This window comes from Cyprinus carpio, chromosome A3 (genome assembly GCF_018340385.1).
Source record: "Cyprinus carpio isolate SPL01 chromosome A3, ASM1834038v1, whole genome shotgun sequence".
NCBI classification, from domain to species: Eukaryota; Metazoa; Chordata; class Actinopteri; order Cypriniformes; family Cyprinidae; genus Cyprinus; species Cyprinus carpio.
The window spans coordinates 13,558,843-13,576,268 of NC_056574.1; the positions used below are offsets into that span (position 1 = coordinate 13,558,843).

At 38.5% G+C, this 17,426-nt stretch overlaps 2 protein-coding genes across 5 annotated transcripts in view; both read right to left on the minus strand.

Moving 5' to 3' along the window:
* Window positions 1-2,935: 2,935 nt before the first annotated feature.
* LOC109049013 (protein PET100 homolog, mitochondrial-like) lies at window positions 2,936-4,817 on the minus strand. The gene is made up of 4 exons (XM_019066684.2): window positions 4,662-4,817; window positions 4,348-4,434; window positions 4,208-4,240; window positions 2,936-3,994 (listed from the first exon to the last, which is right to left on the minus strand). Exons 1-4 carry the CDS (start codon window positions 4,686-4,688, stop codon window positions 3,905-3,907), a joined length of 237 nt encoding a protein of 78 aa, XP_018922229.1. The 5' UTR covers window positions 4,689-4,817; the 3' UTR covers window positions 2,936-3,904.
* A 3,949-nt stretch (window positions 4,818-8,766) lies between these two features.
* The window catches only part of LOC109048909 (bromodomain-containing protein 4-like), a 55,011-nt gene continuing 46,351 nt past the window's right edge, over window positions 8,767-17,426 (minus strand). For 3 of the 4 annotated variants that reach the window (XM_042719273.1, XM_042719281.1, XM_042719260.1), the window contains 11 exons: window positions 17,069-17,289; window positions 16,525-16,901; window positions 15,406-15,516; window positions 14,911-15,297; window positions 13,465-14,184; window positions 12,944-13,038; window positions 12,664-12,820; window positions 12,220-12,356; window positions 11,904-12,109; window positions 11,564-11,822; window positions 8,767-11,148 (listed from right to left, as the gene is read on the minus strand). In XM_042719273.1, the coding sequence (XP_042575207.1) occupies window positions 11,080-11,148; window positions 11,564-11,822; window positions 11,904-12,109; window positions 12,220-12,356; window positions 12,664-12,820; window positions 12,944-13,038; window positions 13,465-14,184; window positions 14,911-15,297; window positions 15,406-15,516; window positions 16,525-16,901; window positions 17,069-17,289 (2,739 nt within the window). In that variant the 3' untranslated portion in view covers window positions 8,767-11,079. The remainder of the gene's footprint in view (window positions 11,149-11,563; window positions 11,823-11,903; window positions 12,110-12,219; window positions 12,357-12,663; window positions 12,821-12,943; window positions 13,039-13,464; window positions 14,185-14,910; window positions 15,298-15,405; window positions 15,517-16,524; window positions 16,902-17,068; window positions 17,290-17,426) is intronic. The other variant, XM_042719266.1, reaches the window with a different exon arrangement.

The following is a 17,426-nucleotide window of genomic DNA, read 5'->3' on the forward strand; positions in this document are numbered from 1 at the left end:
AAACGATGGATGGCTTCTTGTTATTACCATGGCAATATTTTATAAAATCTGTGGTGTCAAAAAAACTAAGGTTATGAAAAAAATTAGTGCTGTCAAACGATTAATCGCGATTATTCACATACAACATAAAATGCATATTTATTATGTATATATAAATACACACACATACAGTATATATTTTGAAAATATTTACATGTATTTACATGTTTATATTTATATTATTAATAAATATATTTCATATATAAACGTAATATTTCTCTGAAATATATACATGCATGTGTGTGTATTTATATATACATAATAAATATACACAGTACACATGCATAAATTATGTAAACAAAAACTTTTATTTTGGATGCGATTAATCGCGATTAATCATTTGACAGCACTAAAAAAAAATAGTAAACCGTTAAAATAAACTAGAGTCCCTCATGTTACTATACTGGTTATTTATTTTGAATTTACATTATTTCCACTGAAATCCAAAAAAACTACAGTTAGTGCAGTAAAGTGAAGTCAAAGGACTTTTTTTTTTTTTTTTTTTTTTGCTGTGGCAGTGTTAAGGTGTTGGCTTTATAAAAAAGTACAAAGACATTTTCTCAAAGTTATTATGATTCATGCAAATGAGAAAATCTCAAATGTTAGTCTGCGCATTTAGTGGTATATACTCGAAATATTAGCAGTAGCTCAATTCTAAAATAACTTGTGGGTCCCACGCATCACGCCCACCGGGCCTCAGTGGTGAGCGCTATTTCAGAGCAGCTGCAACATTTTAATGAACTTACATGAAGTAAATGCTGCTTCCTCTCGCTCTGAATCTGCTGAGTGTATTTACATTCACAAACAGCCCCAAATAGCTGTTCTTTAAATTGTAAAATTATGCTGTGTAAATGTTTTTGAAAGTTTTAAAACATTAAGAAGACGTGTGCTAATTAAAAAAAAAGAAAAGAAAAAAGTAAATAATTATAAAATTATGCACATGCCAAAATACACTTTCTAAATATATTCTTCTTCTTGCAACATGCTAGTAACATGCTAATCATGCAAGAAACGTGCTAGCGACATGCTAGTAACTTGCTAATCATGTTAGAAACATGTTAGTTACTAATCATGCTAGCAACTTGCTAATCATGCTAGAAATATGTTAGTCACTTGCTAATCATACTACCAATATGCTAGTGACAGGCCAATCATGCTAAAAACATGCTAATCATGCTTCCTAGCATACTATCAACATCTATCTGATCTAAATATTCAAACTTTCAGGCTAGACTTTCTCAAGCCAACTTAAAGTTTGTCTTGATTACCTTTTTTTTTTTTTATCTAGTTCTAATTTAAAACTTTCAACATAAACATAACCTGTTGTTGGAGCAGCAGCAGCACTCAAATAAGGGTTGCTATACAGCATTTATTTTCCAGTTTTATAGTCTTTCTGTTTATTTGTATATGGGCTGGGAAAAATAATAATATTCAGTCTGATTGCATTAAAGGGATACTCCACCCCAAAATGAACATTTTGTCATTAATCACTTACCCCCATGTCGTACCAAACCAGTAAAAGCTTCGTTCGCCTTCGGAACACAATTTAAGATATTTTGGATGAAAACCGGGAGGCCTATGACTGTCCCATAGACTGCCAAGTAAATAACAGTGTCAAGATCCAGAAAAGGTATGAAAGTCATCGTCAGAATACTCCATCTGCCATCAGATGTGCAATCTGGGTTATATGAAGCGACGGGAACACTTTTTGTAAGCGAAGAAATAAAAAATAACGACTTTATTCAACAATTCCTTTGTCAGCACTCTCCTCTGTGTTTCTCCATATCACTGTATGCTGCGTATGCTCTTCTGTATCATCCACCACAAGGATGCGCTGTTTCTACGTGTATTTAACTTTGATTTGAAAGAAAACAGCGTATCGCAGATTGCACATTTGATGGCAGATGGAGTATTCTGAAGACGACTTTCAAACCTTTTATGGACCTTGACACAGTTATTTATTTCGCAGTCTATGGGACAGTCTCAAGCCTCCAGGTTTTCATCCAAAATATCTTAAATTGTGTTCCGAAGACGAACGAAGCTTTTACGGGTTTGGTAAGTGATTAATGACAAAATTTTCCTTTTGGGGTTGAGTAACCCTTTAAGTTTAATAATAATAATAATAATAATAATAATAAATAATACAGATTCAATTGATCACTGATCTTTGTGGATTGGCCTAATGGTTAAAAATGATCTAACACAATTATAAAGAATTAATTGACAATAATTAAAAAATATATAAAAAAAAAAAAAAATCAAGAAAGTTCAAAGTTTCTTGACCGTTCTGGACAGCTGACCCCGTTTAATAGAACTAGTTGTGTGATAAATCGATGTTTTCAGTGTAAAGGAGTGCAGGAGGCAGTGCTGCACAGTGTTTCCACAACCTCAACAAACCCCGATAATAGCTATTACTTCACTGTTTGCTTGTGCATAACTGAAAATTTCACCCTAGTCTCAAATTTCTCCATTTTCAGTTCCTATGGAGGAGAAAAACATAGTAAAGTCAGAAAAGGCGCATGTCCGGTGTTGTTAAGAGTGTGGATATTACAGCAAATAGTTTACTTCGTACATTCAGTTTTAACAGCATTGAATTCGAGAGGCAAAACTTTATCATTCAAATGAACTGTGCATGTGTTCTTGCTCTGTCAATGCAACACATGGTCATCCTTTAATGAGCCAGGTTTAACGTTTTTAACTTCTCAGGTAATGTCAACAGTAAAGTATAACCCATTTCAGGTGCGGCCAAACATTATAGCCTTACCAGCAAGCTCGAGAGTAGAGGAAAAGATCTGAGACAGGACGCTCCTGTGAAAGAAATTATTAACAGGACATTTCCTGATTGGTTAAAGAAAAAAAAACACGAAAAAAAGAAAGAAAGAAACCGACAAGACACTGATGGACAACAGTGGCTATATATTAATATATTGTTTGATCCAAATTAATGTGGAATAAAAGTGACAATTCAGTAGGTGCTGGATATTGGTGGGGACATGTGCATAATGTCTTAGAACTTGGGACAGGTGTGGTGACATGAGTAACATCTGTATTGAAGATCTGCACATCATCTCAATTAGCGCTTACTGTCCACTAATTACTGCCACATATAGTTCTTTACATTCACTGTTATCAAAGGTGTTGCATCAGGAAAAACAAATGTTCAAAATTCTTCATAAAAAGAATGACATCAGCACATTCTGGAAATTAATGGGACCAAAAATATCCAGTCTCAGTATAGCCACAATATGTAAACTATACGTGATAACATGATTTTAGTGTGGGGGGAAAAACTATTTGCAATTTTGTTGCCATGACAAACCCTAAAGAGACTGTAAGGTTTGGTTTAAATAGTTGTACAGCTCAAACACACAAGTTCTCCAGAAGTAACTGTATAAAAGCTTCATATTATTGAATTATTAATTAACATTGTGGCACAAATGCTGTCGATCTAACTTGTATCGAACTCTTAATGTTCCTTTAAGCAAACATCTGCTATTTAAATTATTACATGAAACAATATTCTGATCATATGGATAATACACCTAAAATGGAATTCATTTTAATTTATTTTGAATTGGAAAAAAAAAAACAGCAACAACAAAAGCAGTGTTTTTACAGATAATAAAAAAGTAATATCACACAATAAAGTCAAACCATTTGATTTTGAAGGTTCAAAGGCAATGAAACTACAAAAATATAGATATTCCTCACCTATTTCTTAAATTATGTCTGGAAACAAGTCTTATTCTGCTTTCAACTATACAAAGTTGACACTTTGGGAGAAGCATTAGTGTTTCCGTGTTCACATAAAGGTTTGATCCCGAAGTTGCACTCTGATGCAATAACAAGTGCTGTTGTTTTACAGTCACTCCTCCGACTGCATGCCCATCTGTTTCAGCATCTTCTGCTCCCTCCGGTTCCTCATGCGCTCCTTGAAATCCTCCAGTTCTCGCCTCTGGTTCAGCATGAGAAAAGCCACATGCAAAACAGAACGTCATTGCATCTCACTTATATAATCTATGCATATTTTTAAGCAAATTTTCAGCATTCCTGAGGAATGTTTCTGCTGAATAGTAAAATATCTACCTAAATATCTGTTTAACCTAACCACTGCATCCGCCCAAGTAAAAGCAGTTTGAGTGCGTCAAATTAAAGAGAAAATACTTACATGCATTTTCTCATCAGGCGGGAAGATCTCCCTCTGAAAAATGTAATGATATAATCTGATCATACAGAGCAACTGTATATAGAATTGCTAAATATATAATACCAGAATATTAAAATTGACTTTTCAGTGCAATTGTGAACCTTTCGCTTCACGATGTATTCCTCAAAATACTCCGCTTGGTTTGAAATCCAAAACATCGCCACTGGAAACGACAGATACACCATCATCTGTTTGAAATCATAAACATTATAAATCTGTTGATGTTCATTTTTGATCGGTTATTATTAACATATGCGCAGTAGTGAGCAAAGCACTGAGGTTAGTGTTTAGCAAAGTGGGACGTTTACAGCTTCTGCGCGTCTTTTTAAATCCCCCAAAGATGGTTTAGTCTATTCATTTATAGTTTAATTAGACAGACCGAGCTGCTTACAAGTGTAAATGTCATCAAACTCACCCTAAAAACCTCTATTTTAACCCCCATGTCCTACAGTTTGACAGTCACGCATGCAGGCACTTCCTGTTTTGTACGATTTCAAAATAAAGGTCGCGCTGAACACACACAAATATTCATGCGCAATGAAAATACTTCTCTGGGCATGTGTGTGTATTTTATTTTATTCATATTTTTAACAGACATGTACGTGAATTTACAAAAAAAAAAAAAAAAAAAAACCAGATGTGTAATTCAAACTTGATTTTTGTAACAAACCATCTTTACAGCATACGCTTTCCTCTTACGTAAGCCAGCCGAAGGCTTATGAAAGCGCGTGCAATCGTTGACCGGATGCAGGTACAGTAACATGATGTAAGCACGCAGTAACTTTCCAACAGATACGGCAGTTGCTCCTTCAACCTGTAAGACCAGTATTTTATTTATTTTTTTGCTTACCCACGTCTAATGAAATCTGAAAGAAATTCACATAAAATGAAATGATCATAAATTCCTCAAAATGACTCGTGTTTCAGTCATCATTTACGTCACTTTTTATGGAAAAGGCGCATTGAAAGTGAATATTGTCTGAGTCCATAATATTGTGATATATTCTCCTTTTGAAAAGGTGAGAATATGACATTTTTTCATTTTTGGGGGTGAATCTCCCAGAAACGGTCAAGAAATGTCCCGGACACATTTCACTCCAAAATCAAAGAGGGAAAAATACAATTGCTTTATTGAAATCTTAAATTGGCTTTTTTTTTTTCAACACACAATTTGTTTTTGGGTGAAATATGTCCCTACATGTACTTGAGATTCACCATTTTCCCTGGAGTTGCGCTAAGGCAGCGCGGTAAAGTTAGTTTTAGGTTTGATAGTCACTGGATATTCTTCTAGCCTGCTTTAGGGACCGTCTGCAAATTTACCTCTCATTACAAAACGAAGTGCAATAATTAATACAAATTATGTTTACAACGCCACAGTAAATGCCTTGTGGGCAAACTGACAATATGTCGCTACAAACAATATCTCCCTTACTGTATGTACAGTAGACACAAACTAGTTTCTTTAAAAATTAATTCACCAAAAGTTTTTTTTTTTTTTTTTTTAATGTTCCAAAGGTTGCAGGACATTTGTAGTTACAAGACTGACTTAATACAGGTGAAATTTTGACAATATCTCCCTTACTGTACATACAGTACATAATTATTGTTAGAAAACAATTACTGTAATTCACCAAAAGGGTTTTTTCATGTTCCAAAGGTTGTAGTACATTTCTAGTGACCAGACTGACTTACTACAGGTGAAAGTTTGCCGATATCTCCCTTACTGAATGTACAGTACATAATTAATCTTAGAAAACTATTATTGTAAATCACCAAAAGGGTTTTTTATGTTCCAAATATTTTAGTACATCACTGGTGGCCAGACTGACTTACTACAGGTGACATTTTGCCAAAATCCCCCTTACTGTACATACAGTACATAATTATTTTAAGAAAACAATTACTGTAATTCAACAAATGGGGTTTTTTATGTTCCAGAGGTTGTAGTACATTCCTAGTGGCCAGACTGACTTACAACAGGGGAAAGTTTGCCAATATCACCCTTACTGTACATATAGAACATAATTAATTATCAAATACATTTACTGTAATTGACCAAAAGGGTTTATGTTTCATAGGTAGTGGTATGCTTGTAGTTTCAAGACTAACTTACTACAGGTGAAGTTTTGCCAATATCTCCCTTACTGTACATACAGTACATAATTATTCTTAAAAAACAATTACTGTATTTCACCAAGAGGGTTTTTTTCATGTTCCAAAGGCTGTAGTATATTCCTAATTACAAGACTGACTTACTGCAGGTGAAACTTTGTCAATATCTCCATTACTGTACAAACAGTGCATAATTAATCTTAGAAAAAAATGCTGTACGTTCGTAGTGACCAGACTTACTTACTAAAGGTTAAATTTTCACAATAACACATTTACTGCTTGAACAGCACACAAATATTTTCATTAAAAACTAATTCACCTAATTCACTTTTTTTCATGTTCTAAAGGTTGTAGTACGCTCCAAGTGGCTTTTGATTCTACAGCAGATTATTATATTTATATTCATATTTATTTGTTTATTATTTATTCATTATATGGTTTATATATGGTATATATGGTTTATGAGGACACAAATGTGTATAATGTCATGGGTACTACAACATAAACATGGTTTATGAGGACACTTCCTGTGTCCCAGTAAAACAAAAGGCTTACAAAAACTAACAAAATGGTGTTTTCTGAAATTCAAAAGTTGGGGGGTAGGTTTAGACGTGGGGTTGGTGTAGGGTGATAGAAAATACAGTTTATATAGTATAAAAACTATTACACCTATGGAGAGTCCCCGCAAACCACAAATGCAAGTATGTGTGTGTGTGTGTGTGTACAATGCATGCATACATTTGAGGCAAATTGATATTCTGATCATATTTTTTTAAACCAAGCACATTTTACAAATTCCAAACCACATCAATCTTAATAACTTTTTTGCCTCATTTTATTGGTAAAAGAAAATCTACCCAATAATTATGCACACCTGAATATATGAATGTTTTCACATCCAGCCTTCATGGACAATTATCTATCACTTATAAATGATTAAATACAAAAATAATAGTAGTTATTAAGATTGATGTGGTTTGGAATTTGTTAAATGTTCAATATTGTTATTGTTAAAATAAAAACTATGATCAGAATATCAACTTGCCTAATAATTATGCATGCACTGTACATACAAACACAAGCACAAGCACACACACACACATACTTACATCCATACATAATTATGAATAATTTGCTATAAAATCCAAGGCCATTAGGAGAGTACAGCAACCTTTAGAAAATGAAAAGAGGTTGTAGGTGAATTAGCTTTTAATAAAAAATTGTTTTGTGCTGTACATACAGTAAGGGTGTTAATGTAAAAATGTAACCTGTAGAAAGTCAGTCTGCTCTTATGGTGAATTACAGTAATTGCTTTCTAAGAATAATTATGTACTGTATGTACAATAAAGGAGATGTTGGCAACATTTCACCTGTAGTAAGTCAGTCTTGTAACTACAAATCTACTACAGCCACTGGAACATGAAAAAACCCTTTTGGTGATTTACAGTAATTGTTTACTAAGAATAATTATGTACTGTATGTACAGTAAGGTTGATATTGGCAAAGTTTCAGCTGTAGTAAGTCAGTCTGGCCACTAGGAATGTACTACAACATTTGGAACATAAAAAAACATTTGTTGAATTACCGTAATTGTTTACTTAGAATAATTATGTACTGTATGTACAGTAAGGGGGGTTTTGGCAAAATTTCACCCGTAGTAAGTCAGTCTTGTAACTACAAACGTACTACAACCTTTGAAACATAAAAATAGCCTTATGGTTAATTACAGTAATTGTTTCCTAAGAATAATTATGTACTGTACATACAGTAAAGGAGATATCTGCAAACTTTCACCGGTAGTAGGTCAGTCTTGTAACTACAACCTTTGGAACATGAAAAAACCCTTTTGGTCAATTACAGTAATAGTTTTTGAAGATTGATTATGTACTGTACATAAAGTAAGGGATATATTGGCAAAATTTCAGCTGTAGTAAGTCAGTCTTGTAACTACAAATGTACTACAACCTTTGGAACATGGAAAAAAAAACTTTTGGTGAATTATAGTAATTTTTTAAAGAAAATAGTTTGTGTGTACTGTACATACAGTAAGGGAGATATTGTTTGTAGCGACATATTGTCAGTTTGCCCACAAGGCATTTACTGTGGCGTTGTAAACAATTTGTATTAATTATTGCACTTCGTTTTGTAATGAGAGGTAAATTTGCAGACGGTCCCTTAAGCAGACTAGAAGAATATCCAGCCAATATCAAACCTAAAACTAACTTTACCATGCTTAATAAGGTTGAGTCAAGCAGTACGACCCTTAATATAACTACACAAGTTTCATATATTAAGGCACCAGTTTCAACTCTCTGAGGAGTGAAAACTGATATGCAGCAACACAATGGACAACATAGCAGACTGTGCATAGAGCTGCTGAATTATAAAAGAGACGACAGGCACATTTGTTTCATTTTAATTTTCTATAAAAGAGATGAGTTTATTTCATGATCATAACAGATTGAACCATTGACCTCGATAGCCCACGCACATACCAAACAGTAATCGAGGAGAATGCTAAACAAACCCCAAAAAAAGAAAAGAAAATAATATACCTGAATAAAGCAAACTCTCTGCTGAGCTGTAGGTCAGCACATTCTCTGGAGAATCCGAATCTATGGCACATAATGTCCAACTGTTACCGTGGAAAAGAAAATACATGTAAAGGCTTGAAGGAATGAAGTGTTTCTGTTCTTTGAACTTTTACAGACCAAATTAAAACAAAGGAAAAGAAAAAATAGATATTTATATAAATGGACTTCATGAAGAAGAACAAGAACCAAAAAAAGTTCACAAAGCATCGTTTTAAATGAAGTGTTGCGATTAAACCTCTGGGTAAGAAAAGCCTCCCCAGTCACATACCGACAACCGTACTGACATGACGTACACCATCCAAACATCCTGACACACTCACACACACACGTACGTTAATGATGATGATCGGACATGTCCTCTTAGCAGTTTCGAGAAAACGAAAAACTAGTTGTTCGGTGTATATATATAAGAAGTCCAGCTAAAACTAGATTTAAACCTGAATATTGTAAATGGGTAAAATATAAAATGTTTACTTTCCTTTTTTCGTCTCTTAAACACAAGCGCTCGCCCCTAAACGCCCAATTTTCCCCTCCCCGTCCAACCGTGCCCCTCCCTCGCCCTCCCAGAACATAAAATATGCCAACTAGAATCGCAATACAATACAGGCACTGGAGAAAACACTATAAGAGAAAACTTAGAGGACCTGCCAAGGTCTCGAACTGTGCCCCCCGCCCCCCTTGCCGAGTCAAATAACAGAATTAGAACACATCCACTATAATCGAACAAGAACAATGATAAATCAGAACGGTTTGATTTTTTTTTTTTTTTAGCTTTTTTTCCTTTCGAAATTTTTGTAATTATATCTAGCACAGCATACAGAGTTCTCTCTGTGCAGGTGCAATAAACAGATCTGTGAAAAGAAAAGAGGAGTCATGCAGAAACCAGCTGAGAGCTCCGTCGCGTTGGCCTGGTGTTCGCAAGACGCTCTCAAACGCGTGTACCAGTTGCACAGAGTTGCGTGTTCTCTGTCTATATGTATTATACACTTAAAAATAGTTCTCATATTCTTTAAATTATATTCAAACTAAAGGATACTCAGAAACCGCCCTTCCAGGTCAACGCTCCGGCCCGTGGTGAGAGTCCTCACCGGGTTTACATGAAAACGATGAGCAATGAAAGTATATCTCCATGATTCTGTCCTCAATTAACACTTGTCAGAATAATGCATATATTAGGGTTTATTTTCTACAAGGCTACCTAAATTTTTAATGACGAGTGGGGAGAACAAGAAAATATATTTATATATTTAGAAAGACATGTTAAGAGTGAAGCGTTTCGGGTCTCAGCTATCAGCATAAAAGGATATGGGTGTTTGGCATAGACATCAGAGGGTAAGGTGTTGGTAAGAGAGTTAAAAATATCTTTAAAAAAAGAAAAACAACAACGAAAAAGAAGGAAAGAAACAAATACAACCAACCAATCAACCAAAACAGTAATTAAGAAAATACCTTTTTACAGTAGATCCTACATAATGAAAAATCTGCACATGATAACAGTGTGAAACACACCATGTTTAGTCATTTGTCACAGCCCCTGTTTGTGTTGTCGTGGTTACGAGTCAGAGGTGTAAGGCCAGCTGTACTTCCTCTTTTGAGGAAGGTCATAAGTGCCCCCGATCCCATCCTGCCATGTGCCTCACGAAAAAGGGGGGGGGGAAGGATATAGCGAAAATTGAAACGATGGGAGGGAAACCAAATCAAACAGGAAACAAAGACGTTTTCTAATCCCCCACAGACATCTGGCAGTCGACGGACGCCGTAGTACAGAGAATCAGTACATTTCATTGTTGTCGTTCAGATATTCCCCTGGCGATCACATTGTCCATTGCTCCCATATTCTGAAGTAAGAGTCACACGAGTCCTCTCTTTCCCGCCATGGTCACAATGGCAAATCCAGGAGGAATGGCGGAGAGGCGGTGCCGTCCCAGTGTGAGGGTCCCTCTTTCTGCTAAGGCAAAAGGAGAGCTACAGCCTCCCTCCCGGGCCTCAGCTTATGCATCGCTAGTTCAGCCTCTTCAGTGTTTCTTGTGGTCACATGGGGTCTTTTTCCCTTACTGCTTAGAGTTCATTCTGTCCGTGTAGAGGAACCCATGAGCAGTTTCGCAGTTTCTCACTTCCTCTCGCGCTTCAGAACAAGTTCTCCTCAAAGATAGCCATCAAATCGCTTTGGAAATTCATGTCAATTGTAGCTGCCATCTGTAGAGGTGAAGAAAACAAAAATGTATATTTCTGAATTGACAACACTGATAAGGAGATCTCCAATTAAATGCACGTGTTTATGGAAAAGTGATTAAAGAACAATTGTAACCAACTTTACTACAAGGTACTGGTCAAAAGTTTGGGGTCAGCGAGGTTTAAAAAAAAAAAAAACAATCTTTTTATTCTGCAAGGATGCATTAAATTGATCAAAGTGACATGTTACAACAAATTCAACATTACAACAGATTTTTACTTAAATGCTGTTCTTTTGAACTTTCTATTCAAAGAAATCTGCATCAGTTTCCACAAAAAATATTAAGCATCACAACTGTTTTCAATGTTGCTAATAATAAGAAATGTTTCTTTTGAAAGCTAATGCGTCACAAGTGATGTGACTGCAGCTGTAACTCACCGCCTCTCTCCTCCTCCTCTCCTGTTCCCGGCGACGTGCGAGCTCCCTCTGCTGGTCAAGTGCACTCTGGGAAGCGGCGGGGGACTGGGGTGGGCCTTGGGAAGGCTGTGGGGCAGAGGGCGGTTGGGCCGGGTTCTGGGCTTGCGGCTGATTTTGGTGCTGCTGCTGTGGCGGCTGGACCTGCTGTTGCTCCGGCCGCCTGCGGGGCTCCTCCTGAGGCCTTCGAGACGTCTCAATGGAGTCCTCCTCATCTCGTCCCCTTCAGACAGGAAGAAAATGTCTTGAAACTGCTAAACTTTTAAACCTTTAAAAATGACAGGTTTCTGAACGGCTCTCTTACCGAAGTTTCTCTTGTTCTCTGCGCAGACGGTCTTTCTCAGCTTGCTCAGCCTGGGCCTTCAGGGCTTTCTCTCGCTCTTCCTTCTCTCGGGCCACTCGTCGAAACTGTTCAAAGCTGTCGCTGGAGGACTTCAGACCAGACGAGGGAGCAGAGGTGGATTTCTGTGCCAGGCTTGCCCAGGAACCCATGTTCTTCAGTTTCACATCCTGGGGACCAAACGAAGGACACATTACAAGGCATATTAACATAGCATAACCATTCCAGAACCGCTGTATTCATTGAAATTAAAATGAATTAAGTCGTCCCTTCCACCCACCTGTACCTTTTTAGGTGCCACAGGAGTCTTGGGCTCCTGTTTGAATTTCTCTTTGTCCTGCATGGAAGGTGGTGGACCGCTCTGCTCAGAGGAGCGGATGACAGGACGGGAACTTTCAAGTGGTTTCATATCTGCTTCTAAAACAAGATGATAAACAGTTCGTTCTGGTCCTCTTATTTGATTTTGCATAGGGTGCAGAATTTTGTATTTATCTTGTATTTTATTTTTTTAAAGCACAACTTCATTCACATCTTTTTCACATCTGTTTGTGCAATGCTTGGAAACAAATACTCAACAGTTGATATTACTTGATATTAAACTTATTGTTTATTGTATAAAAGCAATATAACTTGAGTAAGACTTGTGTAATTTTGAATGTCATCTTATCAGCACAGTGTGCTTAGTGTGAACATGCATACTTTGAAACTCAGGAGTTTCACTCACTTTGTTGGCTGTGGCCTGGCATTGTGGGTTTGCTCTCAGGGTGTTTGTGAGGGTCTTGTCTCATGGCTGGACTGAAGGGCTCACCACGCATCACAGGTGAAGGAGGCAGCTTCTCTTCTTTAATGCCACCCAAAGCTGAGGGACCTTGCTGTGGTTCCTGAAGCAAACAAAGCAACAAACACACATTTATAAAACCAAAAGCTATTCATCACATTATAGACATCCATGTGGACAATGGAAACAACCAGTGTCAAAGCAAAGAAATGGAAATGGTACTGACCTTTTTGGCCTGAGGAGGGGACTGGTGGACTAAACCATACTGAGAGATTTGAGGGGAATGCATCATGAGCGGGGAGGGGTTATCTCGCATGTGTGCTGTCAAAATAAAGACACCATTAGAATACAAATATTTACAGTGCTGTCTGATACAGGTGAGCTCTGAAACTGCAGCTACAAAGTACTCAGCAAACTACTATTAACTACTGATAGTGGTGGGATTTTTTTTTTTTTTTAATCGGGAAGAGCATTTTTCTGGCACAAAATAATGACAAGCAACTAAATGAAAAAGAAAAATTTTTAATCTGCTAAAAATGACTTACAAAAATAAATATGACATATATATATATATATAAAAAACAAAAACACAAAAAATAAACATCAAATATTGTGATAAATATTTAGCAGTTTAAACATCCATTTCACTACCAAAAAAAGTATACAACAAATGAACCAATAAATAGCTTGTTACAGCAATTTCAGCTGTTAAATTAAAAGCTATTGTTTTAAAGTCAGTTGTGTTACCTGAGTTATAGGAGTCAGACTTGTGTTGACGTGGAGAGTGATGCTGCTGCTGGATAATCTGCTGTGCTTTTGTGGAGGGCATGGAGACTTTGTGTTGACTAGGGTGTGTTTGCGTGGTCTGCACAGGGCCTTGAGAGAAGCTCAGCTGCTGCGAGTGCTGCATGTGTCTGGCCTGATGCTGTGAAAGCTGCGGGGAGGGCTGGTGCGCCACTGCCGGCTGGGCTTGAGTCTGAACAGGAATCTGCGGTGGGGGCAGGGAGCTCTGCTGGCTCATCTGAGACTGAACCTGCACTGACTGCAGCAGAGACTGCTGGCCCGGCTGCTGCGGCCTGCTCTGCAGAGACTGCATTAGTGATGCCGGCAGCTGCTGCTGCAGGCGGTTCGACTGCAGGTGCTGCAGGTACATGGGCAGGGGCATGGAGGGAACAGGCTCCTCGTCGTCCTCTAGCAGCATCTGTGGGGGCTGGGAGGACAGCAGGCCCTGGGGAGTGAGCGTGGGTGGGGAGAGGGGCCGCTGGCGGATTTGCTGGGGAGGATGCAGGAGGTGAGGAGGGAGGTGGTGCTGGGGCTGAGGGGCTTGCTGGGACTGGAGCTGCTGCGGCAGGGTCTGCTGGGGTTGCTGCTGCTGCTGGGGCGTGCTTTGCTGCGGAGGTTTAGTAGGTAGCGGGGCTGCCCTATTACTGGGCCTTGAAGGCTGCTGGGGCATTGCGTTGTGCAGGGCTAGAGACCAACAACACGAAGAGAGAGGAAGACCACAAAAACAAGATTAAGTAAAGGGTCAATATACAACACCCGCAATTTTTAAATAATTTTTGTAAACAAAAGTGCAAGATAAAATGAACAGAGCCAATCAGAGCATATCTACACAAGTTTGGACCAATGAGAGGTGGGCAGTGTGAAAATCGGCATGTTAGTCCAGCAATAATCTAACCAATAGTAAAACTGGTTAATCCTATAGCCATGGAAAAAAAATCATTTCTGTCCTTTTAATGTATTTTCTGGAATATATGTCATATTATTTGAAACATCCTGCAACGTATATTCAAAAGCGACTATTACTATTACATAATGCAACTGACATCAAACACACAAAACATGCATAAACAGCACACAACATCTGTATTTGTGCAGTATGTGATCCCAAGTGTTTCCCACATGCTGGTAGTTAAAGACATTTAGGCTTGGCATTTATAATGAATGCTGTTTAACATGAATCCCACTATCATTTGTTTTTGAATGTTCTGTATTTGAAAGCATTACAAGTACGTGTAAAGCATTTGCTGTGAAGTGAGGGGAATGAAAATGTGAAGTGTTTTTGAATTTTATTTTTTATTTTATTTTTTGCAATTTTGACCCAGTACATCCAGAAAGTACTCTACATTTAACCTAGTTAGGACATGGTATTCAAGTATTTTTTGACTTAATAAACAGGACTTTTCCACTTACCTGGGGATGGGAGGATGGGGTGCTGGTTCAGGAATGGGTGGGTCTCAGGAGACACTGGGCCTCCTGGAGGGTGAGCGTTGAGGTGAGGCGGCGCAGGGGAAGGCGAGTCATTGGCATGGTGGGGAAGGTGCATGAGGGGCTGGACGAAGTGGGCAAGAGGGTCAAAGGGGTTTTCCAGGAGTTGCGAGGGCTCCAGAGCTGTGACGGGAGGAGGCATGTAAGCGGCGGGAGAAGGATGCTGCTGCAGCTTCAGCTGAACACTGGGCTGCAGTGCAGGGGTCTGGGGTTGATGGGGAACTTGCGGCTGAGGCATGCCTGGAGCCACCACCTGGTGATGAGCCTTCTTTCCTTCACCTCTCCCTCTCTTCTTCGGCTTAGAAGCCATCCCTGGGTTCAAGGAGGGAGATTCTTCATAAAACACAGCTTCTTGAATTATATAACATTTCAAAAGCTTTAGAAATGCGGCTGTTCACGTTCTGGATCTACAGGGCTCACCTGTCTCTGAATCTTCACTTTCTGAGGAGCTGGACTCACTGCTGCTGCCCATCTCGGATGATGAGCCTTTTATCTTTGCAGCACTCATTGCCTCCATGGTCTTCTCTGGAACTGAAGTACAAGAAACAATGATCTATAAGAATATGTATACACTTGGTTTTTATGTTGATTTTGGGTAATGCAACATAACAGACAGCATTAAATACAAGTGTAAGAAGGGATCCAATGTTTTTTGAGACACTCTAGTTATGTTTACATGCACTGAATTGGCAATCAGAATGAACCCAGTTCTATTTAAGATTGTTAAAGTTCTGTTTATATGAACCATAAACTTTAAAATCAGATTCATGTATTCATCATGCATTCTGAACAAAACTTCAGTGCAGTCTCTTCCACAGACCAGTTAATTTCTTTATAAATAAACATTTGTAAGATGTAAAACGAATGTAAATATAAACATCATGGCACTGCACATGTGCACAAGGTGTTTTTGAATCTGATTATGATGGTGGTTGGTTTCAAGCATTTACATGCTTAATTTTTTCCTGTTGTTTGGATTATTTCAGGTCTTCACCCCTTCCAATATGACCAAAATTTAATGTGGGTTGAGCTCATTCGGATCAACTGTGGTGTTTACATGAAGGCTACCTAATCTAATGGAGCAATGAATCAAAGTATTAGGTTGCATGTTCATGTAGCTAGTGTTACAATTACTCAAAACTACCTCCTGCGATGGTCAGCACTTTATATGCACATATCAAATTTGGAAAGTCAATGCTAATGCATCCCAGACAACATTCTGGGACAGATGTGTCCAATCTTACTCCACGTTCCAGCAGAGTTCAGCTCCATCCCCAATTAAACACACATAAACAAGCTAATCAAGGTTTTCAGGATCACTAGGAACTTCCAGGCAGGTGATTTGGAGCTAAACTCTACAAGAATGCGGCCCTACAGCAGCAAGATTGGACAACCCTTTTCTAGGATTACCTACAATATAATGTCAAAACAAGTGTCTGTACAGCCAATCCTCTGATGTGGCTGAGCCCTTTTGGTAGGACCATCAGAGAAAAGTGTAAACAGGGCCTTAGCGTTAAAGAGGTTTGTAAAATCATTCACCAGCAGGCTTCTTATTCTTGCGAAGGCAGGACGACACATATCTCTCCAGCTCCCGCAGCGTAGAAGGCTTCAACGTCTCAAAGTCTATCTCAATCTCATCCGGGTTGGAGTTCTTAAGCGAGGGTTCGCGGGACTGGATGATGTGGACGACACGGCCCAGTTTGTCTCCAGGCAGCTTGTTAATGTCCAGACTCAGTTGTCTCTTTTCTTCATAGGACATTGGCTTACACTTCTCTCCAGCAGGCATGCCTGCCATTGCGACTGCTCCACTGAGACCCAGTTCCTCCTCAGGATCCAGGCTCACCACAGGCTGCAGGGTTGGTGGAGCAGCACCTGGTGGAGCCATGGAGCGACTGCCCTTACCTCCCTCCTTCTTGCTATGGGGCATAAGACAACAAGAACTTCTCATTTTCAATGACACTATACAATTAATGGGTAAACCGCAAAATTCTCAGACTGTCCACATTGATAAAAGTGATTAAACCATGTAATTTTGGATACTTTCTTGCCTGAAATGTGTTTGTATAATCAAATATAAGCTCACCTCAGCTTCTTGGGCTTCTTAGGCAGAGGATCCTTGTTCTTAGGCTTTCCTTGAGCCTTGAGGGTAAGAGGCGGCTCCAGGATCTCTTCCAGTGCAGGCATGACTCCCACTTTCTTTTTGTGCTTGTCTTTCTTCTTCTCCTTCTTTTCCTTCTCTTTTTTCTTTGGTTTGGTGGCCTGAGGCTGGGACAAGGCAGCCAGCTGCTCATGAACCGCTTTCAGCTGAGCAACAAAAGAGAAGAAACAAAACAAGGAGATTCAAGTCTTCTCAGGGGACAGTATCGCACCTTTGTAAAGTGTAAACTTTTTTACACTTCTAGTATCTATGGTGACAGATCTTTCGGGCAGCTTGTCCTTGA

Coding starts and splice junctions, on each gene's coding strand:
- LOC109049013 (XM_019066684.2), bottom strand. CDS start 4,688: ATGGGGGTTAAAATAGAGGTTTTTAGG. Junction 4,435..4,661: donor TTAAAATAGAGGTTTTTAGG/GTGAGTTTGATG, acceptor GATTTCAAACAG/ATGATGGTGTATCTGTCGTT. Junction 4,241..4,347: donor AATACATCGTGAAGCGAAAG/GTTCACAATTGC, acceptor TACATTTTTCAG/AGGGAGATCTTCCCGCCTGA.